The 27497-nt window shown below is 45.9% G+C and overlaps 10 protein-coding genes and 1 pseudogene across 10 annotated transcripts, besides 30 other annotated features; all 11 read left to right on the plus strand.

The window, feature by feature from the left end:
- Tc00.1047053506635.10 lies at positions 1–1052 on the plus strand (annotated as a pseudogene; the record flags this gene model as incomplete).
- Positions 1–12417: a sequence feature (heterozygous, Esmeraldo-like haplotype).
- Positions 1060–1093: a microsatellite.
- Positions 1420–4005, plus strand: Tc00.1047053506635.20 (ATP-dependent RNA helicase, putative; the record flags this gene model as incomplete). Its single annotated transcript, XM_809158.1, has 1 exon — positions 1420–4005. One exon carries the CDS (start codon positions 1420–1422, stop codon positions 4003–4005), a length of 2586 nt encoding a protein of 861 aa, XP_814251.1.
- Positions 4638–4704: a sequence feature (T-rich).
- On the plus strand, positions 4798–8460 carry Tc00.1047053506635.30 (hypothetical protein, conserved; the record flags this gene model as incomplete). The annotated part of the gene is made up of 1 exon (XM_809159.1): positions 4798–8460. The coding sequence occupies one exon, from the start codon at positions 4798–4800 to the stop codon at positions 8458–8460; it is 3663 nt and encodes a 1220-aa protein (XP_814252.1).
- Positions 9117–9157: a microsatellite.
- Tc00.1047053506635.40 (hypothetical protein, conserved) lies at positions 9226–10797 on the plus strand (the record flags this gene model as incomplete). Its single annotated transcript, XM_809160.1, has 1 exon — positions 9226–10797. One exon carries the CDS (start codon positions 9226–9228, stop codon positions 10795–10797), a length of 1572 nt encoding a protein of 523 aa, XP_814253.1.
- Positions 10819–10841: a sequence feature (AT_rich).
- Positions 11234–11275: a microsatellite.
- Positions 11276–11329: a sequence feature (A-rich).
- Positions 11350–11418: a sequence feature (T-rich).
- Positions 11501–11788, plus strand: Tc00.1047053506635.44 (hypothetical protein, conserved; the record flags this gene model as incomplete). Its single annotated transcript, XM_809170.1, has 1 exon — positions 11501–11788. The coding sequence occupies one exon, from the start codon at positions 11501–11503 to the stop codon at positions 11786–11788; it is 288 nt and encodes a 95-aa protein (XP_814263.1).
- Positions 12418–13392: a sequence feature (areas merged during assembly that could not be assigned to a particular haplotype. This can correspond to areas where the two haplotypes were merged or to regions with more than two copies in the genome that were merged during assembly.).
- Positions 12608–12652: a sequence feature (T-rich).
- Positions 12706–12748: a microsatellite.
- Positions 12858–15383, plus strand: Tc00.1047053506635.50 (uncharacterized protein; the record flags this gene model as incomplete). The annotated part of the gene is made up of 1 exon (XM_809161.1): positions 12858–15383. The coding sequence occupies one exon, from the start codon at positions 12858–12860 to the stop codon at positions 15381–15383; it is 2526 nt and encodes an 841-aa protein (XP_814254.1).
- Positions 13393–27497: part of a sequence feature (heterozygous, Esmeraldo-like haplotype) that runs on past the window's edge.
- Positions 15418–15456: a microsatellite.
- Positions 16092–16142: a sequence feature (T-rich).
- Positions 16171–16866, plus strand: Tc00.1047053506635.60 (pyroglutamyl-peptidase I (PGP), putative; the record flags this gene model as incomplete). Its single annotated transcript, XM_809162.1, has 1 exon — positions 16171–16866. One exon carries the CDS (start codon positions 16171–16173, stop codon positions 16864–16866), a length of 696 nt encoding a protein of 231 aa, XP_814255.1.
- Positions 16881–16932: a microsatellite.
- Positions 17147–17179: a microsatellite.
- Positions 17416–17469: a sequence feature (GA-rich).
- On the plus strand, positions 17502–19619 carry Tc00.1047053506635.70 (hypothetical protein, conserved; the record flags this gene model as incomplete). Its single annotated transcript, XM_809163.1, has 1 exon — positions 17502–19619. The coding sequence occupies one exon, from the start codon at positions 17502–17504 to the stop codon at positions 19617–19619; it is 2118 nt and encodes a 705-aa protein (XP_814256.1).
- Positions 19932–19966: a microsatellite.
- Positions 19967–19987: a microsatellite.
- Positions 20409–20437: a microsatellite.
- Positions 20834–20866: a microsatellite.
- Positions 21065–21086: a microsatellite.
- Positions 21403–21470: a microsatellite.
- Positions 21609–22895, plus strand: Tc00.1047053506635.80 (hydroxymethylglutaryl-CoA lyase, putative; the record flags this gene model as incomplete). Its single annotated transcript, XM_809164.1, has 1 exon — positions 21609–22895. The coding sequence occupies one exon, from the start codon at positions 21609–21611 to the stop codon at positions 22893–22895; it is 1287 nt and encodes a 428-aa protein (XP_814257.1).
- Positions 22995–23056: a microsatellite.
- Positions 23235–23281: a sequence feature (A-rich).
- Positions 23321–23366: a microsatellite.
- Positions 23575–23596: a microsatellite.
- Positions 23849–23882: a microsatellite.
- Positions 24025–24516, plus strand: Tc00.1047053506635.90 (ubiquitin-conjugating enzyme E2, putative; the record flags this gene model as incomplete). The annotated part of the gene is made up of 1 exon (XM_809165.1): positions 24025–24516. The coding sequence occupies one exon, from the start codon at positions 24025–24027 to the stop codon at positions 24514–24516; it is 492 nt and encodes a 163-aa protein (XP_814258.1).
- Positions 24916–24945: a microsatellite.
- Positions 24987–27302, plus strand: Tc00.1047053506635.100 (hypothetical protein, conserved; the record flags this gene model as incomplete). Its single annotated transcript, XM_809166.1, has 1 exon — positions 24987–27302. The coding sequence occupies one exon, from the start codon at positions 24987–24989 to the stop codon at positions 27300–27302; it is 2316 nt and encodes a 771-aa protein (XP_814259.1).
- Positions 27340–27454: a sequence feature (T-rich).

The following is a 27497-nucleotide window of genomic DNA, read 5'->3' on the forward strand; positions in this document are numbered from 1 at the left end:
GGGTACAATCGTGTAGGGGCGCGTGATGGGTTCTTTTCCGTACATGTTTCACCACCATTGGGGAGTTGGTGAGGCGTCTTCATGGGGTGTATCATTTTACCGGGACCCCCAAGCCGTGGTTTAACCTGGAGCGTCTCGATCATACCTTACGGCCCATTCAGGTCAAGATGCGACAACAACTGCCACTGTCCTGGAAAGATTGCAAGCTTCGTTACGACTGGTGGACGCGGTATGAAAGACTTCACTTGGAGCATTTTCAGCGCATTGAGCTGGAAACACGTGCTTGCTGTGGTCCCGCGCAGGATGCAGAATTTATTAGATGGCGAAACAAATATGGTGACAAAATAAAGCAGATTCCATCCGATCTTCACATCACAAAATACGGTGGGGCCATGTTGTTGCGAAAGCGCACGCGGGACCTACGACTCCCGCTGGGTATAAATTCATTGAAAGAGGCTATTCACGCATCTCCAAAGTCTTACATGTGGCTTATGCGGTTTAGTAAGGATGTTGAATATCTTCATCCTGTACGAGAACATATGGCAAAGCTAAGGACATATGACGCTCCTCTGGCTTCTATGCATGAGTTGAACTCACTTCTATCCGCTTTCAACTCTTCCTCCACCACGATGCAATATCCGAAAAGAATTGCGTATGCATTTGCAGCCCATCCAGACGGTAAAGGAGGGAACACGCAAGACGGGTTGTGGTCTGACTGTGATTTTCAATGTGCCAGATTGGGGTTGCGGTGTAATGCGTCCTTGTTGATTGATACGCGAATTGCGGACTGCCAGTACAGTGAACCTCCAAGTAGCATGGCTAATGGTCTCATTCGTTGCAAGCGTTGCTTGTCTTACTACAAAGCTGGTGCCCCTTTTGTAATTTTTAAAAAAAATGAAAGGAATACCTTGTGGATACGGGAGGCTGAGGTTTGTTTTTTTAATGCATGGACACGCTTTGCAGTACCGAGTTGCAACGCGACCGAGCCACAAATTCATGAGTACGAATTGCAACATGGGGAGTTTTTGGCTCCCGTCTGTGCGTGCCAGTAGGGATTCCATTTATTTATTTATTTATTTTTTTTTTTTTTATTCTGCGTGTGTGCGTATGTGTATGACGGTACGCGACGCGGTTCCACACGGCAGGAAACATCGAATTATTTTTTCTCTGTTGTATGCATTTTTGCTTTTATAAAATACGTCCATCTAGGTTCCTTATTATTTCTTAAGACAGAGTTAAGAGAGTAACAAAAGGAGGAAAAAAAAAACAAATTGGGGGGAAAAAAAAATCCCTACACATGCTTATGAGGCTACTGTCTTGCAGAACATCCCTAGGTTCCTTTATCGTCTATTGTATTTTTCTTTTTCCAATGTGTGTTTTTTGAAATCTTTTGGATTTTCTATTCGCTTTGCCGTTGTTATGTCCACCGGTTTTTACATGCTTTTCTTGTCTCTCTCTCTTTATGGATACATGAAGAAGAAGAAAAAAAAAAAGGGTGAGTTTGCGCGTGCGTGTGTGTGGAGGAAACAAATGTTGAAAGGATTAGGGACATGGGAGTCCGCTGTGGACTCCGTGGAGGCGCAGGGCCAGCAGTCAAAAAAAAAGCGCGGAGGCGGTTTTCAAAGCCTTGGACTGGAAAAGCCGGTGCTTGACGGTGTACTGCGACTTGGGTACAACGTACCGACGCCCATCCAGCGTAAAGCTATTCCACCGATGATTCAGGGAAGCGACGTGGTAGCCATGGCCCGCACGGGATCCGGAAAGACGGCGGCATTTCTCGTTCCCATGTTGAACCTTTTGAAGTCGCACAGCAAGACGGTGGGTATTCGTGGATTGGTTCTCGCTCCAACGCGTGAACTGAGTTTGCAGATCCTACGCTTTGGTATTCAGTTGAACAAGTTTCTTGACCTCCGCTTTGCAGCGCTGGTCGGTGGAAACTCGCTTGAGCAACAGTTCGAATTGCTCGGATCGAATCCTGACATTGTGGTTGCCACACCGGGTCGTTTACTTCACATCATGGAAGAGGCCTCCTTGAAGCTGAGCATGGTGAAATGTCTGGTGTTAGATGAGGCCGACCGCCTGTTTGAACTCGGACTGCAGCCGCAGATAGTCGCGGTTATGCAGAAGGTGCCAGATGCGTGTCAACGTGCACTTTTTTCAGCCACAATGCCAAGTGTATTGGCAGAATTTACAAGCGCAGGACTCCACAACCCTGTGGTCATTCGCTTGGATGCGGAAATGAAACTAAGCGATAAACTGAAGCAAAGCGCCTTCTTTGTCCGTAACGATGAGAAAGTAGCTGCTCTCATCGTGCTGCTTAAAAAGGTCATTGGAGTGGCGGCAGGTGACACGAGCGATGGTACAGCCCAACAGGCTCTCATTTTTGTTGAGTCAAAGTTTCATGTGGATTATTTACAAATGATCATGGAAGCATATCTTATCTCTTGTAGCGCAGTACATGGTCAAATGGACCAGGAGGCGCGGCGTAATGCTGTGCAGGCGTTCTCAAGGCGTGAAACTCACGTTATGATTGTAACTGACGTTGCCGCGCGCGGTCTTGATCTTCCACTGCTGGACAACGTTGTGAACTTTTCATTCCCATCCACACCGAAGCTGTTTGTGCATCGCGTTGGCCGTGTGGCGCGCGCTGGCCGTTCGGGTGCGGCGTATTCATTCCTCACCTTTGAAGACTTTCCGTACTACGTCGACCTCATGGCGTTTATTGATCGTCCACTGCAGTGTCGACGAACCGAGGGTGACTTACTTTTCACGGCTGATGATGGCTGCTTTGGACGCATGCCGGAGGAAGACCTGCAGTTGGAGCTCGACTTCTTGCGTCGCCTCGCTCTGGAGGATGTGGAGGTGAGGAACATGGCGAAAGTCGTCGACAATGCTCACAAGAAGTTTACACGCACTAAGAAGAAGGCAACTCACTACGGCATTCAAGAGGCAAGGCAGGAGAAGTACCAGTTTGACAATACACCTCTGCATCCTATTTTTGTGGAGCGTCTGGAGGCGAAGCGCATTGCAGCCGATGAAGCGCGGTTTGATCTAAAGCGTTTCAAGGCGAAGGAATCCGTCCTTGAGATGATTCACGGCGAAAAGATGTTTGAAATCATGAAGCCTGTAACCATTCAAACCCTCTGGAAAGAGCAGCGAGAGCAAGCGGACGAAGACGACGCGGCAACGGGAAAAGGAGCAGCGGAAGAAGAGCCACAGAAGAGCGACCGTGCAAAGATTACGAAACGAGATGTGACGGTGCCGGAAAAGAAGTTATCCCTGGGAGAAAAACTGCTTTTGAGGGCACAGGAGCGGAAAAAACGGGAACGACAAGAAATGGACGGTGCAACCAACGAGGAAGACGCTGTCACTGTGTATCCCACGCGGAGTATGCACCGTTTTGAGTCGGAATACGGTGGAGGGAGCGGGAAGTACCGCGATCAGGATTATTTTATGGACACCACGAAGCGCAGCACTATGGAGGATGCGCACTATTCTGTGAAGGACGCAACTTTTGACGTGGGTGCAGAGAGTGCACAAGAGGCGCAGCAACAACGCCAAGTGTACGCGTGGAGTAAGAAGAAGAATCGCTTTGTACGAATGAATGTCAATGACGCAAAGGCTATGTTACGCGGCGTAAAAAATGAGGCAGGGAAAGCAGTGAACTTTAAATCGAAACTGGAGGCCTACTCACGGTGGATGAAGAAGAGCAACATGCGTATTCAAGACGTTGGGGAAGAGGAAGATCTTGGACCTCTCCATCGTGCCAGGGCCGCACAAGAGCAAGGCACCGGCGGCTACAACCATGACGGTGATGATGATGATGACACAGTAGACATCAGTGATCCAAATCAGGGGAAGAAACTGCGGGTTGGTCGCAAGCAACGTCGTCTGCCAAAGGACGGGCACATTCGAACCTTTGAGGAGATGGCGCACATCAAACGCAAGGCAGAAAAAGAGCGGGCCCGTTTGTCACGCAAAAAGCAAAAGCGAAAGAGCAAGTAGTCTCCGCAGGGATGAAAAGAAATGAACCGAAACAAACAATCAAAAAAAAAAAAAAAAGAGAGTCAAGGTAACAAAAGAGGGTTTGTGCCAGTCTCTTGTTCTTGTTGTTGTTGTTGTGTTGACTGACCCGTTTTTTCTTGCTGTTGTTTTTGCTGTGAGATATCTATGAGGGGCCGGCCTGTGGGGATGTGCGAAGAAAACACACAAGAGGGTGGCAAACTGGAAGAAGTCTCTAGCAATTTAACAGATGCTGCGTCGTAGCAGATGGTGGTGTGCGGCTAAAACATATTCTAGACATGGTGTACGCATTATGAAGCAGACGGATGGCTGTCCGTGAATCGGTTAATCGTAAAATGAAGAGGGAACGGCGGTAATCAAGAAGGAGGGGAAAGTGGCGAAGTGCCCATTATTTGCATAGTTGGGTGATTTGTATTTGCGTTTGTGTTTGTGTTTTCCTCAGTGAAATTCTCACTTACGCCTTCTCTCCCTGTTACTAACTCAGTTTAAAATGCGGATGCCCAAATCCCGGTGGTGTTGTTGACTGTTGAGAGAGAGAGAGAGAGAGGCATTTCCCTACACGAAGAAATGTACGCATATTGCTGCTCTCTTTTTTGTCGGTGTTCCAAAATGTATTCTCTTCTTTTGTTGTTATTGTTTCTTTTTTCTTTTTTTTTTTTTTCTTTTTCTTTTTTTTCTTTTGCGGGGTTCTTTCCCGTGTGTTTTGGCTTTTCTTTTTGTTTTGTATCATTTTGTTGTTGAAGGGACGGAGGGTAATTCATCTCCTCTGGGAAGATGCAAGGCGTCACGTACCCTCGTTTTGAGGAAAAACGGCAGCAAAAGCCGGTTGTTGGTAGCGTGCAGCTTCCACCAGTCAAGATGTCGAGGCAACCCCCAACGGAAGTGCAGAAACGACAGGGCATTTCCTCAAGTGACGTATCACCCTCGCCGAAAATGAAAAAAATTCACAGCGGCAATAAAAAAAGACGTAGCACCGTTAAAAACGTCACTGGATCTGCGACTTCTGTAGAGGCAGTTATGGAAATGAACAAAAAAGCCATGGCACTCATGAAAGATGGGAAAATGAAGGCAAGTTATGACGTGCTACAAACGGCTCTGACAGCTGCTGAGGCGGGAGTGCGCCGATTTCCGAGTCTTCCAATGGGGTCAAATTCAGAAAATCAGGAAAAACGTGATGCATGGCTTCTTGCGTTTGCAGCTACATTAAGCAACTTGGGATGTCTACAGCGTCGGGGCAATCAACCATACGAGGCTATTCGTTATCTCCAGGACGCGCGCAATGTGGAATTGCAAGTCTTTGGAAGGCCGTCATGTTCCACAATGGTGAATCTTTCCGCAGTGCTGCTTGAATTGGGTTCAACGGAGGAGGCTTTCTTTATTGCCCGCGATTGTGCCTTATCCTCAGAGGAAAGCGACCCAATGCTTCATATTATTGCGTTACACAACTACGGTGTGGCCCTGAGTCAGCATGATTCAGAAGAGATGCGACAATTGGCAGCACCTGTCCTTATGAAAGCACTGAGAGAGGCCGAAATTCATTTAGGCGAAGAGCATCCCACTACGATACTCATCCGCCAACACTGTGGCATGGATCTCAAAAAAACAACCGACGGGACCGATACATGCAGCTCCAATAATTCAGGTGCCGTAACACAACTCCGTGAAAGTCCTGAAAATTCCATCCAGCCACTGCCTCCAGGTGGTCGGCTGCCGCCTCTTGCCCCAGTTCCCGCTCATCTCATGAAGGCCAAAGAGGCCCTGCAGGTATTGAATTACGGAGAAATGCCGTCGATGGCGCAGAATTATTACTCTCCTGTTCCTGATAGCATAAAAGCACTAAACCGTCCTGAGAGCGCTTCCAATGATGGCGAGGCTTTATTATCCCCAACTGTGGCTCCAGTTCTGCGCGCAGTGGAAATAATGATAGCCCCTTCCAAACACAGATGCACTTCCAACGAACCTGCGGCTCCCTCGGTCGAGGAGGGCGTTGAAGCAACTTTGGCGAGGCAAGGATCCTCTCTGGTGGGTACACTGACTGCACCTTTGCTGCCATTGCAAGAACCGTCGAATGAAGAAGAAGAAGAAATGGACGAGAAAAAAGAAACGGAGGAGATGTGTGAAGATGATTATGGGAACAAAAGCAACACTTTGAGGGCCGCAGTAGAAACACTGGAGGAAAGGAGGGCGGAGTCTCTCATTGACTGTTGTGTGACGGACCCAGGGAAAGAAGGACAAGAAGATACTGGAGTCAATGAGGATGCCTCTGGTAGCGCTCATTATGACGACGATGATGAGTCTCCAATGAGAACCGAAGAAAAACGCATCGACTCTGCGGCTGTTTCAAACACATTTGAAGAAACACAACGGCCCGCAAAGATCACAATTCCTGGAGAGTATTTTTTCATTGGGGCCCAAGGAAACCGGTCAGAGCCGTCATTTTATCGTTTTGCGCCAACTGATGTCTCAGTGGCAGTGAACATGTATGGCGGTGAGCAGAATGTTGCAGCAATGAAGGCTCCCGAATCAACAATTGAAAAGGAAACCCCGCTTATAGATTTTGGCGACGAAGAGGAGGAAGAAGAAGATGATTATGATTATGGTCATGGTTATCATGAGCTGCGTCCCTTTGAGCAAAAGAGGAGGCAGGAAGAGGGAAAAAAACGAGTGGATACGGCTGAAAAGGTCATTGAAAAAAAGCGAGAGGTCTTTTTCAAACTAATTGGCGCTAATCCCACCTTACGTCGTCAGGCGCGCATACAACAGGAACGTCTGGAGGAGGAGGTTCTTTGCGCTCGAATTCGTAAGGAGGCTGAAGAGAAAGCGAAAAAGGAATACTTTGAACGCACTATTGAAGCTATTATCTTCCGCACAAGAGACAGAGCCGCGAGGAAGATTCAATCCACATGGTGCATGTGGTGGTACTCTGTGGGGAAAAGGCGACGAGAACTGCTTGTTAAGCGGGCCGAGGAGAAGGCGCGGCGGGAGCGTTTGCGTCAGGCTCTTCTTGAACATGAGCGGCGAGTAGAGCAGGAGCGACGGCGGAGAAAGAGCAATAAAGGAATCTTTGAGGTCGATATTATTCCGTCAGTAACGTCTTGTGGCAAAAAGTGGTTAGAAAAGACATTGTGTGTGCGGTATTTGGCACGGCGTGGTATTTCTCATAAAGATCAGAAGGAGGACTTTTTTGTGTCCAAAGTATCTAAAATCCAAGCCATTTGGAGGAGCTATCGCACCCGAGGGAAAATGCGAGAAGCAGCTTCTTATCGGGCACAGACATGGGTATTGAAACGGCAAATGGAGCGTGAGGTCTACGCCGCAATGGTCATTCAGATGTTTGCCCGCCGTTGTTTTGCTCGCAGGGCAAGAGAGAAAAACTTCCTTGAACGATATTGTCCACCAACAATAAAAATCCAAAGATGGTTTCGGTCTGTTATGCCTTGTCGACGTGCACTTGGTGTAGATCGGGTATCCAAGTGGCGAAGACAGTATTCTGCTAGATTGATTCAGCGAGCTTGGAGAGCGTACCTTTCTCGTCTTGCATACTTCATGGAGCGTCTTCGTTATAAATTAGATGAAGATAGAAGAAATGAGCGTGTTGCCTCTTCCTTGTTGCAGCGCGTTGGTCGTGGATTTTTATTTAGGTCCTATGTAGCGAGACGATGGGCTAAATCTGCTAATCTTCGTAGGACTATGTACGCTCTTGAATGGGGAGAGAAGGGGATGGATGAAAAGAAGGGCGGCATGCTCACTGTCGCCGCCTCAGTTGGAAATTATGTTCCTACACCCATTGAAGAGGTGAATGCCGTAGCGGAATTGGAGAGGGAAAAGTATCATATTGGCCTTTTTGTCGATGTCGTTGCAGAGCGTCACCGCGCTGAATGGAAGGAGGCCCTTCGCCTGCGTCCCTTTGAGGTGCTCCGACGTCGTGCCCATGAGGACCACCTCTGTGAACTCGAACTAAATGCATCCAGACGGGACCGAGCAGCGGTAAAAATCCAACGAGAATTCCGTCGGTGGCTGCGTATCCGTGACGCGCCATTCTCCGACAAAACGTTGCTACTCATCGCCCGTGGTAATTACCAGGTTTTGGAATACGGTCGAAAAATTGATTTTATGCGACATGCATGCGAACAGGACGCGGGAAGGGTTATTTTTGGTGAACAAGTCGCGCTCATGCGTGAGGCGAGAGCTGCGGCACAGGCAGAGTTGCAGGAGGTTCGTCCATTGGTGAGGACTCAAGTCCCTCATCACGAGGTGCGAACGCGAGAAGAACGCTATGAAGTGGAAAAGGAGTTACAACGAGATGAGCATTTGCTGAAAAAACAATTACTTACAGACACCCTTCGTGAAAGGCGAGAATCTTTTATGAGACGGGCAGCGGAGGCAGGGATTGTAGGGTCAGCCGTTGGCCGGACGAAAAAACAGCTTACCCAATAGACATAAATATGTCCGCGTCTACATCTTGAGGGGTTTCAGGACTTGCAGAGTAATTTGAGTTGTGGGGGAGTTGCTCAACGAAAATGGTAAAGATGCCCCTACAAGGAAAAGGGACGAGGAAAGCAAAAAAAAAAAAAAGAGAGGGAGAGAGAGGAAAAAAGGGGTTGTAGAAGAAACACACCTGGAGCAATGTACAGAATACAATGTTTTTTTGATTTTACTGAATGAGTTTTTTTGGCGACGTTACTTTTTTGTTTTTTTTTGTCCGCTTGTTTTTTTTTTTGTTGGATTTCTGATTCCGCTTGATTGAGGATCATTAGTGTAATACTATGTATAGATACATATATGCACATGTACACGTGTATACGCCTTTGTGTCTCCGTCCATGGAGCGGTTTTAATGGCCTGCACCACAGTGGAATTTCTTTTCTCTCTCTCTTTCTCTCTGTGTGTGTGTCCCCTTCCGCCTCTTGCTTGGAGTGAGTTTTGCTGCTTTTCTCTCCTCTTTGCTGGTGTCACTCATCATGTGACACTGGAAAGGTGGCTACATTCTTTAGGAGGAAAACAAGTGGAACGGGGGAGGAGCGAGGAAAAAGGGGAGGAAACAGAAACAAACCACACACGGAAGAACGGCGGGAGGAATACCCTTGTAGCGTCTTTTTTTTTTTTTTTTTTTTTTTTTTTTTTTTTTTTCCTTTAATATTAACAGAATCATCTTTGAGCTAAATTTTCTTCTTTTATTTTTCCTGTATTCTTGTAGATTGAAATGATTCGGGATGCGGAGTTTTGGATGGAGGCGCGGCGCAAGCACAACGGGGGAGATGCCATATTCACCGCCATGCTCCCGATGCTTCACGCCCGGCAGATTGTTCTTGACTCCGGTATAGAGGTAGATGAAAATGACATTGGCCGTGAAGACTCCGCCATTTTTTCCTTCCCCAGCAAATTTGTCAGGAAGGAGCCATTTGAAGATAATAAAGTCATACATCTTCCAAAATCAAATCCTTCGGGTAAAAAGGTTTCCTCATTAGTCTTACGCGTCCTGCAGCAGATCATGATGTTTGCAGTTCCTCTCTATTCACTGCAGTACAACATTCCCGCCATGTCGATGAGTTGGCGAACGAGCTGCGTTGTGGATAGAACTACGAAACAACTTATCACATTTGGGGCTGGTGATGGAGTGAAGGTGCCAAAACAACTCCATTGCCGAGGCTGTGTTGCCACCGATGAATTTTTTGCCATTTTGACTGATCAAGGAGAGGTATGGGTGTCAGGTGGCTTAAGTGTCTTGTCATTGGAAAACGGAAAGTGGACGGCAGGGCCTCTTGGAAAGGCCGAAAGCTTGTCAACTGTTGCAGAGAAGGCACTTTTGATAGTGGGACACGGAACACGTCTTGCATGTGTGACGCGGGCATTTGTTGTGCGGCCACTCTCTATTTTGTCAAACCCCGTGAAGTCCGTTATACCTTCTCGTCATGTACGTTTTTTGGATTTGGGTTACGGGGAAGATTATTACATGGTTGGAATAGACTCTGTGCTTTACAAAACGCTTGCGTCTAAACGAACGCTTGGGACCCCGCGTCGAGTTATGGCATTAAGTCGAACGCCGGTTTCTCGTGTGTCGTGTGGAATGGGGTTTTGTCTAATTATCGATCAAAACGGCCATTTGTACACGCTGGGAAGAAATAAAAAGGGCCAATTAGGTAATGGGCAACAGCAGAATGCACGTCGCAAGCCGTATCTTCAAAAGTCTCTTTGCCATCACTTCTTTGTGATGGTTGCAGCAGGGGATGCTCATTCTTTAGCCCTCACGAGTAGTGGAGTTGTTTATGCTGCAGGCAGTAACGAAAATGGTCAGCTGGGACTGGGAAAGTCCGTAGATACGATGTTGTATTTTACTCCAATTCCATTGCCAAGCAAGTGTGTAGGAATCGCGGCGGGACCGGCGGGTAGTATGTTTGCATGTGAAGATGGTCGCGTATATGTTTGTGGCCTGAATGATCAAAAGCAGCTTGGCCTGGATACATCGGCTCGGAATGTTTATACCCCCTCTTTTATTCCGGTGATAGCAACAGGTGTGGAGGCGTACACGATGGATTTTGGTGCCTATCAGAAACCCCTCATCACGACAAGGAACTCCGTTCAATCTTCTTTTCAGCCGAATGATTCTTCGGCCGCCGTCACAAATCCGGAAGAGACTATTCCGCAGCTGATCCCGTCCGAATTACTGCAGACATCTGTAGCGAGCGATGCAAATAGGCACAAACAATTTGAACAAACACCGTTGCCGAGGAAGGAAAAGAATGGGAAATGTGTAAAGTGTTGTGCAACCATGTAAGTTGAGGCTCTAGTGTTGTTGTTTATTTATTTATATTTTTTTTTGTTTTCTTGTGTTTCCTTGCGGTGCCTTTTATTATTATTTCTTTCTGTTTGTGTCTCTGTGTATGTGCCATAGTTTGCTTAACCTTGTTGCGTTTGTGTGTTCACACCAACGAAAAAAGAAAGAAAGAGAAAATAAAAACAATTTATTGTTCGTGTTGTGGCGCATATCGTGTCAGCAACACCGTCAGCACCTACGCATGCTGCACGTTCGTATTCTTTTGTGCTGTTTTCGAGATGTTGTTTCTCGCTTGTGCGGTGGATTGAATGTTTGCTGCTCTTTGTTCCATCCCTTTTTTTGTTGTTGTTGTCCTTGACGCTTCTCTTATACTTGCATGTATGCCAGGCGCTCCGTCCTCACTCACTGCGGCTGCTACCAAGAGGAAGTGGAGGGGCAACAACAAAAACAACATCATCATCATAAACAACAACAACAAAAAAAAAAAAAAAAAACGACGGCAAAAGTTGAAAAAAGAAAAACAAAAAGAAGAGGGTTTTTGCGTTGACGTCATTTTTCTTTTTTTTTTTTTTTTATTGCCCTTATATATATATATATGTTTCTTTTCTTTTGTTTTTTTTTATCCATTCACTTTTACTCGGACCGATATATTTCTTTGGACATTGTCACAGTGCAGGGAACACACACAAGGGAAAGAGAAGAAATGTATCGGCCAACAGGTGCCATGCGGCTGCCGCGGCCATCCCGTTTTTTCTTCAGGGGACGGCGCAATACGCCGATGTACTACTCCGGTCGAGCAGGCGCCGAAGGTCATCCCGACACGCTGGCAGAATGCATTGGTGCTGGTCGCACAGACCCGGAATGGATGTGGTTGAAGCTTCTTTGCTTCTTCTGCGTGAGCTCAACGGTGGGAACGTGGATTTGGCAGACGTACTTTTATGAGCAGGCGAAGTTTTTCAAGGATGAGCCGTGGTCGCCATTTAAGAACTGAGAGTTGGGGGCTGGCGGAGGGAATGCGGATGTGGAGGAACCGCGAACATGCAAGAAGAAGAAGAAAAAAAAAAATTGTTATTCAAGAGGAGCAGAGAAGAAATAGTGGTTTTTTCTATTTATTTTGTGTGTGTATGAATGGCAGGAAGAGTTATTTTTCTTTTATTTGTTTGTTGTTGTGGAGAAAAGAGTGACTTTTAACTTGCGAGTTTGTTCTGCACGCCCTTCATTTTTGGCTTGTTTTTCTCCGCACAGTTTAGGGACAAGTTAGGAGTTCAACGGAGCGACGAATGAGAGTGAGACGAAGGCGACATGTTCCTCCGCTTTTCCCTCCTTCTCTTCCGGTTTGTTAAATTTACATTTGCGCCGGCACATGATGGGAATTACTTTTGAAATTTGTTCATATTCGGAACCTACTTGGTCGATATGTTTAATCCACTGACTGCCGCCAGTACCCCTTCCTTTCTCACTTCATTGCTCTCCTACAGAAGAAACGCTGCTCACTGCCGCTGGATTGCCAGGGAAACTTGGGGCATGACAGCAATGCCGCCCTCGTTGCCTGTCCCATTGGATCCCCCTTTGGCCCAGTGTGTGTGTGTGTGTTTGTTTTGCATGCAGCTCGCCACGTTTTCTTTTGGGAAAAAGAATTTGATTGGTTTTGTTAATAAAAATGTTTGATGTTGTTTTCAGGTTGTGTATTATGTGATATTCTCCTTAAACTCTCTCATACCTCCTTTGTGTATTTCTTCTGCTTTCTTTTGACTGCCAAAAAAAAAAAAAAAGGAGGGAAGGGGAGGAGGAAATAAACAGAAAGGATAGTTTTTTTTTTTTCTTTTAATTATCATTTTTGGTTTAGTTTTTATTTACCGGCGAAAGCTGTCGTCACGGATATCGAAAAAGCCTGCATTGTACATATACATTATATATTATTATTATTATTATTATTATTATTATTATTATTGGTAGATCAATTGGCAACGTTTCTGTGCGTTTTTGGTTATTATTGTTGCTTTGGTGGTAGCCTTTTTTGTTGTTTCTTTGCTTATTGTGTGCACGTGAGGGGTGTTGCCATGCCGACGTATTATGAGCGGCTGGACAATTTGTTTGCGGTCTACGCTCCCGAGAAGCGGCCACTTGTTGCCGGCATTCTTCAGAAGTACAGCGGTCGAGAGGAGGAGGTGCTGCAGAGCCTCGTGAAAAAATTTGGGCCGGAGCCGAGTGAAGCTCCCAACAACACGAAAGGAGGTCATAGTTATCGTGAGCGCCTCGTTTGCTTTTACACCAAATACGCCCCAGGCAAGCTAGTAACCGTGGATGCAACGTTAGCCAGATGTGCAGGGCGTGAAGAGGAACTTTTTTCCGCTCTGGTTGAAAAATATGGACCAGAGCCGGCCATTTCTCGCGGTGATGAGGACTCGAGAAGTGTGGAGAAGATTTCTGACACGCAAAGTGACCTCAGCCGCACCACCTCCAGCATGAGTCTCGCACCGTACAATGTACATGATTTCCGATGGCGTTTGGCGCGGATTCTTATGGAGCACGCTCCGGAGAAGTTGGCGATTTTGGATCAAATGATGGAGAAGTACGCCGGTCGCGAGGAGGAGATGCTTGCGGGATGTGTAGCGCGTTATGGCCCGGAACCGCTACCACCAGACATTCAATCACCGAGAAGCCGTCTGTTACGTTTTATTGAACACTACGTGCCACGCAAGGCCTCCTCCGTGGATGTGATGCTTAAAAAGTACGATGGACGCACCGAATCTCTCTTTGCAGCCCTTGTGCACAAACTCGGCCCAGAACCACCAGCGCCTTCACCGGATAATGAACTGAGTAAACCAACTTACCGACAACGACTCATTCGTTTCTACGAGTTTTATGCCAGGGAAAGACTTGCTGATGTGGATACCATTCTCCGACGATACAATGGGGATGAGGAGTCAATGTTCCGTCTCCTTGTAGAAAGGTATGGACCAGAACCAGATCCTGCTTTCGATTCAGATGCACCCATCGAACCAGCCACAGACTATCGCACACGACTCACGCGACTCTTTACAAAATATGCACCTGAGCGAGTCGATAGTGTTCCGTATCTTTTGGCGAAATACAAAGGCTCTGAATCTAATATTATTAAGGCTCTTGTTAAAAAACTTGGGCCGGAGCCACCTTTTGATGCTTCCGGCACTCAATCTGCGATGGTTCATTTGGGCAATGGGGATGAAGGACCCGGTAACGATGTTCCACCTGGCACACATGAGTTTCGAGATGATGACGGAAAGGAGGGCAGTGAAGTTCATGGCAAGGCGGAGAAACCAGAGGAGTGGTTGAGGCATCTCTCGTTGCCCCTCTCAGCGTATCGTCGGTATGCTGTTAATCGCTTAGGCGAAGATCGTGTTAGTGCGTTAGAGGTTCTTTTTGGTATTCCTCGTTTGTTATTTGACGAAAATGGTGGCGATGAGAAGGATGGAAGGCGCTGGGTTATTGTAAAGGCTGGGATGGCCTCGGAAAAAAAATTAGACGCTGCACAAGAGAGTGAGGAGCTTAAAGAGCCGATGATCGCAGAATGCATCAGTGCCAACTTTGCATGTCTTGTGTTGATTTTGGAAACTGTGAAATTTCCTCTGCCCGCGGTATACGATGAGGGGAAGGTGTTTTCTCTTTATCCCTTTTGCACTTTACTCGGTGATCGTGACCGGTTTACCCTGCGGACCTGTGCGGCAATTATGGACCTGCGAAAAAGAGTTGAAGCCGAAGTAGCCTCCCTTTTGCATGAGGAGGAGGTCTGTCGAGGACTTCTTCAGCGGACGGATGGCTGGAAGCAACAACATATTATCCGTTTGGAAGCCAAGGAGGCGTATAAAGAGCGCCTTGTTCAGAAGTCAATTGAGCTTCTTCCCGAGTTTGAAGAGAAGGAACGACAGGATATTATTACGGTGGAACAAATTGAAATAAAAGGGAAGGCGTTTTGGTTTTATGAGGGTTTGCAAACTCCAATGAGCACCTGCGAAGATCTGCAGGTTCCATACGGTCGGCAAAGGCTGGGAAATGAGAAGAAAATGGGTGTGGGAGGCAAACATGTGGGTTCACCTCCACCCCCTGCGGGTTGTCGTGGCTTTTCTCAGTTGATTTTTTCTCACCTTTTACGCGGCCAAAATCGTGAAAATTATGGGTTGAGGTCTTTGCAATCTTATAAAGGCTCTGCAGAAGACACGATGGATGTCTCTTTGCTGAGCGGGCAGAAAATGGGGTCGCCTGACACCGTCACTACTCCTATCTCGTGGGGCCCGAAACACAGCATTCAACAGGAAAATAGCCCATGCAACCTTTTGGAAGCCTCTCCTCCGCCAAGAAAACCTCGTGGGGCGGTGGAACCCACTGTACGTGTGCTTCGATTTAGCAGTAAGAGAGTATGGGTGAATGGGCAGGTCACGCACGCCGGGAATAAGGTGGATATCACAGGGCGTGACAAGTGGGGTCCATCTAAGGACGGACGAATTTCTCAAATTGCAGCCGTGCCGTGTCGTGACACACGCGAAGCCATTTTGTTGGGTGAAGATCCTGGCAAATTCTGCAAATCAGGTAACAACTGGTTGGTGTGACAGTGGGTTAGACCACGAATTTTGTGACAAGCCCTTTCTTTCTTTTTTTTTTTTTTTTTTTTTTTTTTTTTTTGAAAGAAAAAACATTTTTTATTCCGTTTTGGAGAGCGTATATTGTTAGGCTCTGCCCCATTCTTTTCAGATCTACTTCACCCTCGGGCCTTCTTTTGCGTTTTATTGTTTTCTCTCTTTATGTATTTTTGTGTGATTATTGATTATTGGCGATAATTTTTTTTGGGGGGGAAACGGGTGCATCCCATGCTCTTTGTTTTTCCCGGGCTAGAGGCATTCTCTCAAGCAACAGTCGTGCCCGTAGTGTACACAAGGATTTATTTGTTTCCAGTTCTCTGCACGATGATGTCTGTTTTAATTTCATTTGCATTTGTGTTTTGTTGTATTGGGTCTTCTCCTCCTCATTTGTGTATTTTTTTGTATGTTTCTCCATATTTGCGGGGATATCCTTGGCAATGTCCCGTGTGTCATCTTTTGTGTGAGTTCAGCCTCCCTCCTTCAGATAAACAGAGACGATGGCCGTCGCCCTTCCCAGACGAGTGCGGCGCACATCATAAAAAAAGAGAAATAGAGGAATCCTGTTAATTTTTATTTCTTGGTTTTGCATGGAGACACATATCGTGTCTTCCTATCGAGCGTACTGGTGGAGTTGTTTGTTGTTTGTTGTTGTTCCCATAACCCGTTTAAAACGGTAGATTTCTCTTTTTTTTTTTTTTTTTTTTTTTTTTCTCCCCCTTTTTTTCCTTTATTATTGTCACTTGCAAAGAAAACGAAAATGCGACGTTCAAATTTGCAACTTTACATGACCGGCTTCGGTCCTTTCAAATCTATTACGGTGAATCCAAGTGCCATGATCGGAGAATCTGTTTCGAAGAGAATGATGGAAGACAGTGAACTTCAAGTGCATTATGAGAAACTTGAGGTCGGTCTAGAGGCGGTGTCTGCGTACTTTGACGGCCTTGAAGGTGCTCTTGCACAACACATGGAAGACAACCCTGACGGATGTGTTCTGCTTCTTCATATTGGGCTCCACAGTCGTGAGGAGGAGGGGAAAATGCGGTTGGAAGTGTGCGGCTACAACGAACTTGAGGGTTCTCCCATTGATGAATCAATTCCCATGGATGTATGTTTGGAAAGCATGCTTGTCCGCGATGGGTGTGACGAGTCAAAAGCAACAGCAGAACTCATAGAGGAACTTAATGCCGCGATATCAAAAAGGGGCCGCAGGGAAGGCGACCGCCAACAGCCGCATTGGATTATATCCCGTGACGCTGGACGGTATTACTGCAATTACACCCTGTATCGAAGCTTGAAGTTGCAAAAGAAATGGAGGGGGCGTGTTTTTGCTGTTTTTGTTCATGTCGCCAACCCTTTCACATGCAATAACCCTAGTCTGGAGGAACAAACTGCGCAGGTTCTTTCACTCGTATCAGGGCTTGTGCGAATTGTGCGTAATAAACATATAGTATAATAACGGCGAGGGTGTTTTTTTTTTTTTTTTTTTTTCCTACTGATCTTTTTTTTTTTTTTTTTTTTTGTAAAGGTTTCGTGACTTGGGTCGTAGTTTTCACCGTCTTGATGTGTGCATGTTTGTGGGTGTGGGTGTCTCATCGATTGTTCCTGTTTGAAGATTCACGGCCCATAATGTGAGGCTGCACGATTATTTTTATATCTTTTTGTTTCCGGAGGGATGGATGGATGGGTGTATATGATCCCGGTGGTCTTTTGTGACCTTTATGGATGGAGGATCCTTATTTATTTATTTATTTATTTATTTATTTATTGTTTTAAACGAGTTGCTTTTTCTTTATTGTTTATTGCGAGCACACATTTTATTTTCTCATGTCATTACTTGTATGGTTGATGTTGTTTTATGGTGCTGTTGTCACGATCACTGGTTGCTTCTTATGTTTTTGTTTTCAGTGCACCTCCCATCATTGCCACCATCCCTACAAAAGCAAGAGGAGACACTTTCTTCTCCGGGCCTGAGAGGAAACGGAGGACGGAGGCACAAAAGCGCAGGAAGAAGAAAAAGAAAAAGGGAAAATAACAACAACAACAAAAGAAGAAGAAGGGAAATTTAAATAATTTGACGTAAAAGTGTAGATGTTTCGGCCACCACCGTGGCTGCCGTTTATTGAATATGTCCTTATGGCGTTAGAGCATCCGCCAGATATGTTTGTATCAAGATTGGCTGCGTGTTGTACCATGCTTTTTTTAACCCGCTCGGATCCGGAGTTGCTGCGGAGCCTTTGTCACAAATGGGCAATCCGCTTCTCAAAGGATAGGGACACGCTGGTGGCTCGGATACGGCGACGTGCACGGGAGTTTCAAAGCCCTCCTATCAGATCCCTCAGCTCCAATGATGGTGTCAGCAACCTTCCGCCTGGCCCCAAACTGTGCGACCCAGACGAGTGCGTGGAACACTTTCTCAGGCTTGTGAATACACTTGTACCAATGTACTTTTCTTGGAATTGGCATCGTACGGAAGATGTGATTAATATCAACAAGGAGTATGAGGTGTATGTTAGACAGAATATACTCCCCATGTGCATGTCGACAGATCCAGAGGAGGATGTGTCGGATGAAGATGAATCCTTCTCCATTTTTCCAGAACGTCTATCACCGTGCAGTAGTGAACATATTTTTGGCTTCACAACAAAAGTCCCCGGCGGTCAACCAGACGGTGAAACGAAAGGGGGTTCTTTGAATTTTCATAGGCTTACTTTCACAACCATTGGGAACATCTCAGAACGTCTGCAAAAATCGCCTAATGGTCTTGTACTTGTATTTCACGCAAGATTTTCTGCAAAGAGCTGCGAAGCTCTTCATATATTTGAGGATATTCTTAAAAAAGAGCTATTGGATCCCGTACCAACTGTTTCTGTTGTTCACGTTGTCGCGGAGCCGGAGCTTGCGAACATGTTTAACATATCATGGTTTCCAACCATCATCTACGTGCCACCCCTGGAAAGGGGCGATCCCAATCATTCATTGGGCAAGGAGGGGCGTCCTCCGTCAGAAAACAATTCTATGGAAGTAATATCTAGCCTCTCCGTTCGGAGTGATAAAAGTACAAATAATAACGCGTTTCGCATGGCTGTATTACGTAATTCAGGGCCATCAATATCCGAAGCTCTGTATGGTGTGCCTTCAGACCCGGGAAGCCCTTCTTCCACATTGCATGGATTTTGTACCAATGAGGAAGAAATTTATACTATCATTGGGAAAGGAGATTACCGTTTTTACCCCGCAAATGCTGTTATAACCATTCCCGCGCTTGTGGAGTGGATCAACAACAAGGGATTGAGCCGGCCGCGCACGAAGGATGATGAGGATTGTGTGAGCCGTATTAAGGTTCTTCGTGAGGGTCAGAAATTTAGGAAATGCCGTGAAATGGTGTCAGCAATAGTGATGCTGCGTCAATTGCAATGTAGTTCAGTGGAACACTGCAGGTTGGTTGAAGGAGAGGCGCCGGTATTTATTTTTATGGGCGGTGGCATGGCGGCTGGCAAAAGTACTGCGGCGACGGCGTTGTCACGCAGTCTGTGGTGGGAAAAAAATAAAGCCGACATCGTGCTGGTGAACGCGGATGACTTTAAAGTTGCCATGACCCCGTGGTCCGAAGGTGCAAAGACGATGCACGAAAGCAGTACCCGTGCCGCGGAAAAACTTTTGGTGAGAGCGATCAATCAGGGTCGCAACATCGTCTTTGACAGCACCATGATGTGGCGTCCGTTCATTGAGCAAGTCATAAGCATGGTCCGCAATGCACACACGACCTTGTATCAACAAGGTGTTGGGTATAAGGAGAATGGAGCCATTGAGGAGTACTTCAAGCCTCTTGAGCCGCGATCCAGACCGTTGGCCAATCCCTATGAAGTCCGTTTTCTTGCCATTACGGTGGAACCAGAAATTGCCATCCCCCGTGGAATTCTTCGTTGGTTTTCAACAGGAAGGGGTGTACCCATTCCAATGCAACTGCGCTCGTTTCGTCTCTTCGCGGAGAATTTTGAACGTTACATTGAATTGGTGGACAGCGCCACGCTTTTCAATAACAACGTGTTTGCGGACCTTACGAAGGGTGAATTGCCTCCTGTTCTCGCGGAAAAAACGGAGGAGGGCATGTTAATTCACGACGAAGAGGCCTATGCACTCTTTATGCGTCACCGGCATCTGAACGAGGGTGCGGAAAACAACTTGGAGCTTTATTCCTGTAATTAACACCGTGGGGGGGGAATAATTTTTCTTTGATGTTGTGTACGAGTGTTTATTTGTCCTTGTTGTTGTTGTTTTTTTATCACGTCCTTTTCTTTCAGAAACCGCAGCGACACGAAATGCGAGGGGGAAAAAAACGGAATTTGACGCGTGCTGGGCGGATACGAAGGGAGGAGGGGCCAAAAGCGGCAGAGTTTCCACGTCGAAGGGGACACGCGGGCAACGGAAAGGGGGCATCAAGAGAGGGGGGAAAACAGTGGAAAGGAAGGAAGGAAATCATGTAAATTTATTTACTCTCGTCTATTTCTACACCACGTTTTTATTTATTTATTTTATTTATTTATTTTTTGTTTGTGTGTGTGTGTGTGTGTGTGCCGGACCCAAACGTCGTGAGGCGCTAAAGACATGTGTTCTTTGCATGTATTTTGCCCTACTGTGATGTTTCACCTTACATGTATGTATCCATATTTTTATGATTATGTGGGCTTTTTTTGTGTGTGTGTGTGAAAATTGAATTTGGTTGGTGAATATGAATCGCGGATGATGCGTACCACTTCATGTAATGAGGGAGTGAGAACGTGGCGTTGGAAATTCTGCATTGCTGTGAATAATTAAAGGAAAAAAAAGAAAAATACCGCATGCTAACACAGATATGCGTAATGATCAACTTGTCCATATTTATATGGCTGCATGATAAATACATTTTTTTTTCTTCTTTTTAAAGCTAATATAAAGTATTATCTTGTTTGTTTGTTTTTGTTTTTAAATGACATTTCATACAAAAAAAAAAAAAGCGAGTGAGAGAGAGAGAGAGAAAGAGAGAGGCTTTGGATATATATATATATACCTTGGCTTCCTCATTGCGAATTTATTTTTATTTTCAAAGATACCGCGTTGGAAGGTAACGAGAGCGTTGTTGTTGTTGTTGTTTTTTTTCTGTTTTCCCACCCTATTTTCCGGTGCTGCCCTTCACGAGGGGGACTCCGACGGCTGCGTGGCTCTTTTGATGGCTGCCGCTTTTTTAGCCTTCAACGATCTCTGTGTTTACGGTATATTTTTTTTGAATGTGTTTGTTGGCTGGCGTGCGTGTGTCTGGGTGTGGGAGAAATCCTCTATGAACTGTGTGGAGTGCTGGGTGCACTGAATAAACTGTTTCTCTTGTTGCACCTTGTCCTTGTAGGAAAAGGGCGCCAGGGCCTCATACAAGCGCATATTCCCTGTTTTTTTTTTTTTTTTTTTCTTTTTTTCTCTTTATCCCCGCTGACATTTACGTGCAAAGGGAGAGAGTGCGTGGCAATTGGCGCACGTTTTTAGGTTGCACGTGCAGCTAAGAAATCAACCAGCACGACTGTGTTTATCTCTTAGCTGCCAGAAGGAAAAGCAACCGCGTGTACATCAAAGGAAATTAGAAACAACAAGGGAAAGAAAAAAATAAGGGGTGCAATTGCCGCGTGTGTGTGTGTGTGTGTGTGTTGGTGCGGGAAACACCAAAACACACGAAGGAAGAAAATCGAGGAAACAAAAGGGCGACAAGAATAACGATACACAAAAGGGTTGTATACATATAATACATATATACTTTTCTCTCTTGCCTGCAATATACATATATTTTACCCGCAGCCTGAGTAGAGGGGAGGGGGGTCGAGGCAATATACACATACCTATATATATATATATATTCACGGGCATCATACGTGGGGCGAGAAGGCGCTCATAAAGTCGTTAAACATATTTGCCGTCAAAGTCTCAAGCGGATCAAAAGAAAAGGAAAAGAAAAGAGTACTCCCACTTTCTTTTTTTTTTTTTTCTTTCTCCAAAGTTTTTTTTTTTTTTTTTTTTTTTTTTCCTTTCCTTTTTGCTATTGTTTATTTGTATTCTTGAGGTTACTTGTGGCCCCTGCCCACTCCCCCTACTTATAACTGACGAAAGTGAAGGGGCGGTTAACGAGGTGAAAATAAAAGAAAAAAAGAAGAAAAGGGGGGGGAGATATTTGTGATGTTCTCCTCGCGGTTTTTCTTGGCGCCTATTCGCCTGGTGGAGTGCCCTCGCGACGCAATGCAGGGACTTTCTCACTTTATTCCGACGGCGCAAAAAATTCTCTATTTGAATGCTCTCTTAAAGTGCGGTTTTTATTCAATTGATTGTGCCTCGTTCGTTTCCCCGCGGGCCGTGCCGCAGATGCGAGACAGTGCGGAGGTGCTGGCTGGCTGCAATCATGCGCTTCTAACTGGTGAGGACGCCCCGAAACTCTCAGTTGTGGTTGCATCCCACTCAGGGTTTAAGCGCGCGCTTGAAACACCCATTGTAAGCACCATTGGATTTCCACTTTCCTGCTCCGAACGATTTCAACAACTTAACACAAAAAAGAGCATTGCGGAGGCCCTTAACGAACTCACGGAAATGCAAAAGGCTGTTGTGGATACGAATGCGGCTCTATCGTCCAGTAATGGGATGTCATTGGAGCTCAATAAAAAAAAGGAACTGCTTGTTTACCTTTCTATGTCGTTTGGTAACCCATATGGGGAACCGTGTGGTCCAGAAGTGGCGGAACAACTTGTCTCGAATTTGGTTTCCATGGGCGTGCGCACAATCAGTCTCGCTGATACCATTGGCGTATCTGAGCCGCAGAAGATACATGATCTTTTTACAAGATTGCAGAAGAAGTTCCCGGATGTTTTTTTTGGTGCACATTTCCACAGCAACACCGCGACATCTAAAGAAAAGATAATTGCCGCCTTGAAGGCAGGGTGCCAGATGATTGACAGTGCACTTGGAGGTATGGGGGGATGTCCCTTTGCAAAAGAGAACGACCTTGTTGGTAATGTTGCGACAGAAACGGTGCTGCAGGCAATAGATGAGCTGAATCTTCTGCCCTCATCAATTGACCGGAAGCAAATTAACGAATGTGTTCTTCTTAAGCAACATATATTTGGGGTGACCGTGAAGGATATGTTATTGTCACAAAGCCTGCGGGATGAAAAGCGTTTTTTCCAATTATGCCAAGAACACTTCAAACTGTATGATGTAAAAGACACGGGAATGTTAGACTACGAGGGGTTTCGCTCCAGCATGCTTCGTGTTTTTGAGGAGTTGGGCTGTGATCCGCCAAGTGAAGAAAAAATTTGCTCAAGCTTCCATAAGGTTGATGTGCAAAAGCTTGGATGTATCACACTTGATGCCTACACGATGGGCGCCAGGAGACTCCTCATGAAGCGGCTGGGTTTTTTTGCCAATGTGAAGAGCGGTGAGACCGGCGGTTCCCGTAGGATTGCAACTGCCTAAGAGCAAAAAAAAAAAACAAATCTTGTGGAATAAGAAGACGAGGGAACGTCCCACTCACGCATTGAAAGGGAAGAATAATGACAAGAAATAAATACGGCCTTTTGTTTTTGTTTTTTTTTTTTTTTTTTTTGTTTTTTTGTTTGTTTGTTTTTTTCTTTTTTGTTCTTGTGGTGGTGCATTCATTTTGTGTGAAGGAATGTGTTGTATTTTTTTATTTTTTGGGGGGGGTTTTTGGCCGTGAATACTTTAAAATTACTTTGCATTTCAGTGTTTGTGTTGTTTGCCTATGCGATGGCGGGAATGCACGAAAATGTGTGTGTTTGTGTTTTTTTGATGGGGAGGGAGAGAAAGAGAAGGAGGAAAAAAGAAAAAAAAAAGAGAGAAAATTCCAGCAGCGTTAATGTCGCTGCGCGGAGGATTGTAAAATACATATATATATATATATACATATATTATATATTATATGTGTATTACCCCTTCCCCCTTCTATGTATTCTTTTTTTATGTTTCAATGGAGGCGCATGGTTCTTTTTCTCTCATTCCCTTCGGTCGTCCTCGCCAGTGCCGTTTTTATTCCCGGGTGTTGCTTGTTGACGCCGTGGACACCCCACACGGTCAAGGACGGGCAGTGAAGGGTGGGAGATGTAATACACGACGATGCTGCTTTTGGGCGGGCTTTTTTGTTTGTTTGTTTGTTTGTTCCTACGCTTAATTTTCGGATGCCTTCTGTTTGTATGAATGTGCGTGCGTGCGTGTGTATGCATGCTCACACTCGCTCTTCTGGGCGGCTAGCCGTGCCGGAGGATGGGAGGGAGGAGGCTCTAATGAGATGTCGATTTGTCGCGTGGATATCTTTTTCTCTATTTATCTCGGTTGTTTCCTTTTTTTTTTTTTTTTATGTGTTGTGCGCATGAGTTTGTGTAGGCACACATGTTTCTTTTCTCATGATCTGCTTTCTCTCTTTTTTTTTTTTTTTTTTTTTTTTTTGTGTGTGTGTGTCTGTGTGCTGCTGCGTTGACTGGTCCAGCACACATTTACACCATTTGCTGTCTTTCTGAGAAGTGACGGGAGGCGAAGGGCTTTTCAAGGCAACCGGAAAAGAAGGACGGTGGAAAAAAGGAGCAAAGAGATGAAGAACATTTCCAACAAACGGATAATCAAAGATCTTAAGCTTCTTCTTGAGGAAGTGGATGCAAATAATGAAGCCAACAGCAGCGGTAGCCCACATTCCACGGCTATTTTTTCTGTCGATACGGACACAATCTATAATTGGATACTGAAGGTGAAAGCCCCCGCCGATAGCGTCTACGGTGGCGCCGGTAACACATATCAACTTTCGGTACTCTTCTCTGACGACTATCCGCATGAGCCACCAACTGTGCGTTTTGTTACCCCGGTGTACAGCCCATTAGTGACAGGAGAAGGTGGAATTTGTGATCGGATGGTTAACGACTTCTGGACTCCGGACCAGCATGCCTCAGACGTCATCAAACTTGTATTGGACAGGGTATTTTCTCAATACAAGAGCCGCCGTGATGATGATGTGAATCCTGAGGCGCGTCATTATCTAGAAAAATTTCCGCAGGATTTTGCCGCACGAGTACGACGAGGACGTGGATAACCCATGTGTCATACACATGATGAACTTCATTGAAGGCCGTTGTTGTTGTTGTTTATCGTATATTTCCAGCTGTCCATCCTGTTGTTAATAGTCGTTCAAAGACACAGTGTGTTTCATTTCAGATGTGTGGGTGTTTTGCATATATATATATGTGTATATCCGTGTGAGCATTTATGAAAAGGTACAAATGGGTGATTTAACAGATAAGTGTTTCTCGGTTTATGAAAACTAGACAGTTGTTTTTCGTTGTTTGTTTGTTTCCTTTCTTATTTCCTAGTGGTGATCGTTCTTTTTTGTGTGTGTGTGTGCTGTCTCATTTATTATTATTTTGAGGAGGATTGTTGTTGTTGTTGTTTATGCATTGATTTACTTCTTGCGACTGATTTGCGCTTGTCCCTTTTTTTGTTTTTGTTTTGTTTTTTTGTTTTTTCTCCCCACCTCCACCCTTTTTTACACCGAAACACACTTTTATGAAGCAAAAAATGCGCCGGGTAAATCAACTGTCAGGCACACCGTGGCGGGATAGGGATCTTTTTTCGGTTTTTGTTGTCATTCGTTGTGTGATTCAGTCTAGCCAAAGCAATGGCTTGCGTAGTCCTCTCGACCAGTACGAGGATTTTAGGCTGGTGCAGCAGCTCCGCAAAAACAGACAAGGGAATTACTACCGTTACCAGCAGAGGCTGTGGCCATCGACAGAGGCGTTGGAACGATCAATGACAGAACGACTCTACAGCCCCACAGAGCGTTCTCCTCTGGTGCTTTTGCCGCAGTCGAAAAGGACATCACCCAATCGCACGCTCGTTCTTGAAGGAAATGGTGCAACAGCGCTGCTGGAAGCCGCGGAATCCACGCTCGCTCAGAATGGTCAAACAACAGCCGACGAAGCCACGACACCAAGTGCTCCTTTAAGTGACATGGAGGAAATGCTTGCGGAACACCTGCGTGTTGAGCTACAGGGGCCCATTGGTAGTAAGATCATTACCGAAGCAGATTTGGAAGGCACCATCTTAGAATCCGCTCGTGAGCGTGCTAGACTTGTTATTGAAGAGGACCTTTTGGTTAACGATTTGGTATCGTCATCATCATCATCTGCGTCATCAGCGGTACTGACTTTGCGCCGCAAGGTGCCATCAGCGAAAGACGAGGGAGGTGTAGCGTGGATTTCTCTTGGACTCGACCCACTGCTGAGTGAAAGGGCGCTTGCCAAGTATGGACCGGTTCCCACGCGCCTTCAGTGCCGTCTGCTTCCGGCGCTTCTACACGAGGATCATAATGATGTCATTTTTAATGGGGTCACAGGAAGCGGCAAGACCAGTGTTTTTCTTCTTGCATTATTGCAGTCTGTGAGATCGGAGGCAGCAGGTCTCAACGTATTTGTGGCAAAGGATGGGTTGACCGCATTGCATGCGTACAGCCAGCTTCGAGCTCTTTGTGGCCCTTTGGGTGGTACTGTGGTAGACCGTCCTCGGGATGATTGGTCGTGGCTGTACCTTGGCTCCCATCGAGAGGGTTATGAGACGTACTACCGTGCGCTTAGACGTTCGCTTCATAGCGATCATGGCCCAGTGCGCATTTTAATTACAACTGCAGATACCATGTGTGAATTGTTGTTTGAGAAAAAGATGGAGTTTGAGTCTTTTGGGTACTTGCGACGCGTATATATAGATGACATTGGCGTACAAATACCAATGGTACCACCTAATGCTCCTGTGGCGGAGATGCGGGAGCGTTTGAGGAACCCACTGGCCTGCGAATTGCTCTTGGGAACTCTTCATCAGCTTCCAGGGCCGCACATCCGCTCGATCCTGCAGCTTGGGCTTGTGTCGGCGGACATGGATGAACGTCTCAAGGATCATTTGAAGGCGCTGTGTGTGAAACTTGAGCGGCACACCATTGTTCTCTCCTCTGTGCGTATTCCCTCCACAATTCACTGCCTTTTTAGTTTTCATCTGTTCCACGAGGATTTGTATGAATATCTTGTGAAGCTAATCTGGAATGCCCGGGACACCATCCCCGGACGCGCAGTTATATTTATTCGCCAAGAAGATAATTTGTTGCAGGTGCGAACAAAACTTCGCGGTCTTGGAATGAACGCCAAGCTTTTCTCAGAGGTGTGCCATGATGGTGAGTTTTGTGGCAAGTGGAAGTTCTTGCTTCTTCGAGAGTCGGAAGCGTTTGGGATTGAAATTCCTCTTGTCTCCCATGTCTTCATCACATTTTGTCCTAGGACGGCATGCTCCTTTCAGCACATGTGTGGCCGCACCGGTCGGCTTGGAAACCTGGGTTGGGTGTACACCGTCACCGACAAGCGTGACGCCAGAAGTGTCCGGGAAATTGCCACGCAGTTGGATGTGGATTTTTGCAATCACGTCATTAACGTCCAACTCGCACAAGTCCCTCCGAAAGATATGGATCGTCAGACTAAGGAATACGAGCTGTACGGTCTTGACCCTCAGTACGCAGTGAGGCAGCATTATATTGTGCAAACAGAGAATCCAGATATGGCATACCGGAGTCGCGAGTTCTTTAGTAAACCGGCCAAGAAGCAGTTTCAGATGGAGCAGTACACACCCATCTCCGTCCTGCACCGCCGCTTTGTCAACTCGAAAAAGTTGGCTGCGGATATGAATCGTGACCCCAGTGTGGCTGTCTCACTGCAGAAACAGGGCCTGCTTGACCAAACTTTGAAGCCAACCAAACGACTGAAGTTTCTACTCAATAAAAAAAGCCAAAAGCACGGCGTATCACTCTATGGTGGAAAGAACGGCATTCACGACGGTCGATGAGAAGCAGCAAATAAATCCACATATTTTTTTGTAAGACTCTTTTCTTTCTCCCTATTTGTTTGTTTTTTTTTTTTTTTTTTGTGTGTGTGTGTGTTTGTGATTTATTCGCGGGATTTATTTTTTAGCTGCCTCATTTTTTTTTTTTTTTTTTTAAGGGATCATTGCCCGTTTTTGCTGTTGAGGTTGTTTTCCCCG

This window comes from Trypanosoma cruzi, genomic scaffold (genome assembly GCF_000209065.1).
Source record: "Trypanosoma cruzi strain CL Brener 1047053516679 genomic scaffold, whole genome shotgun sequence".
In the NCBI taxonomy this organism is placed as follows: Eukaryota; Euglenozoa; class Kinetoplastea; order Trypanosomatida; family Trypanosomatidae; genus Trypanosoma; species Trypanosoma cruzi.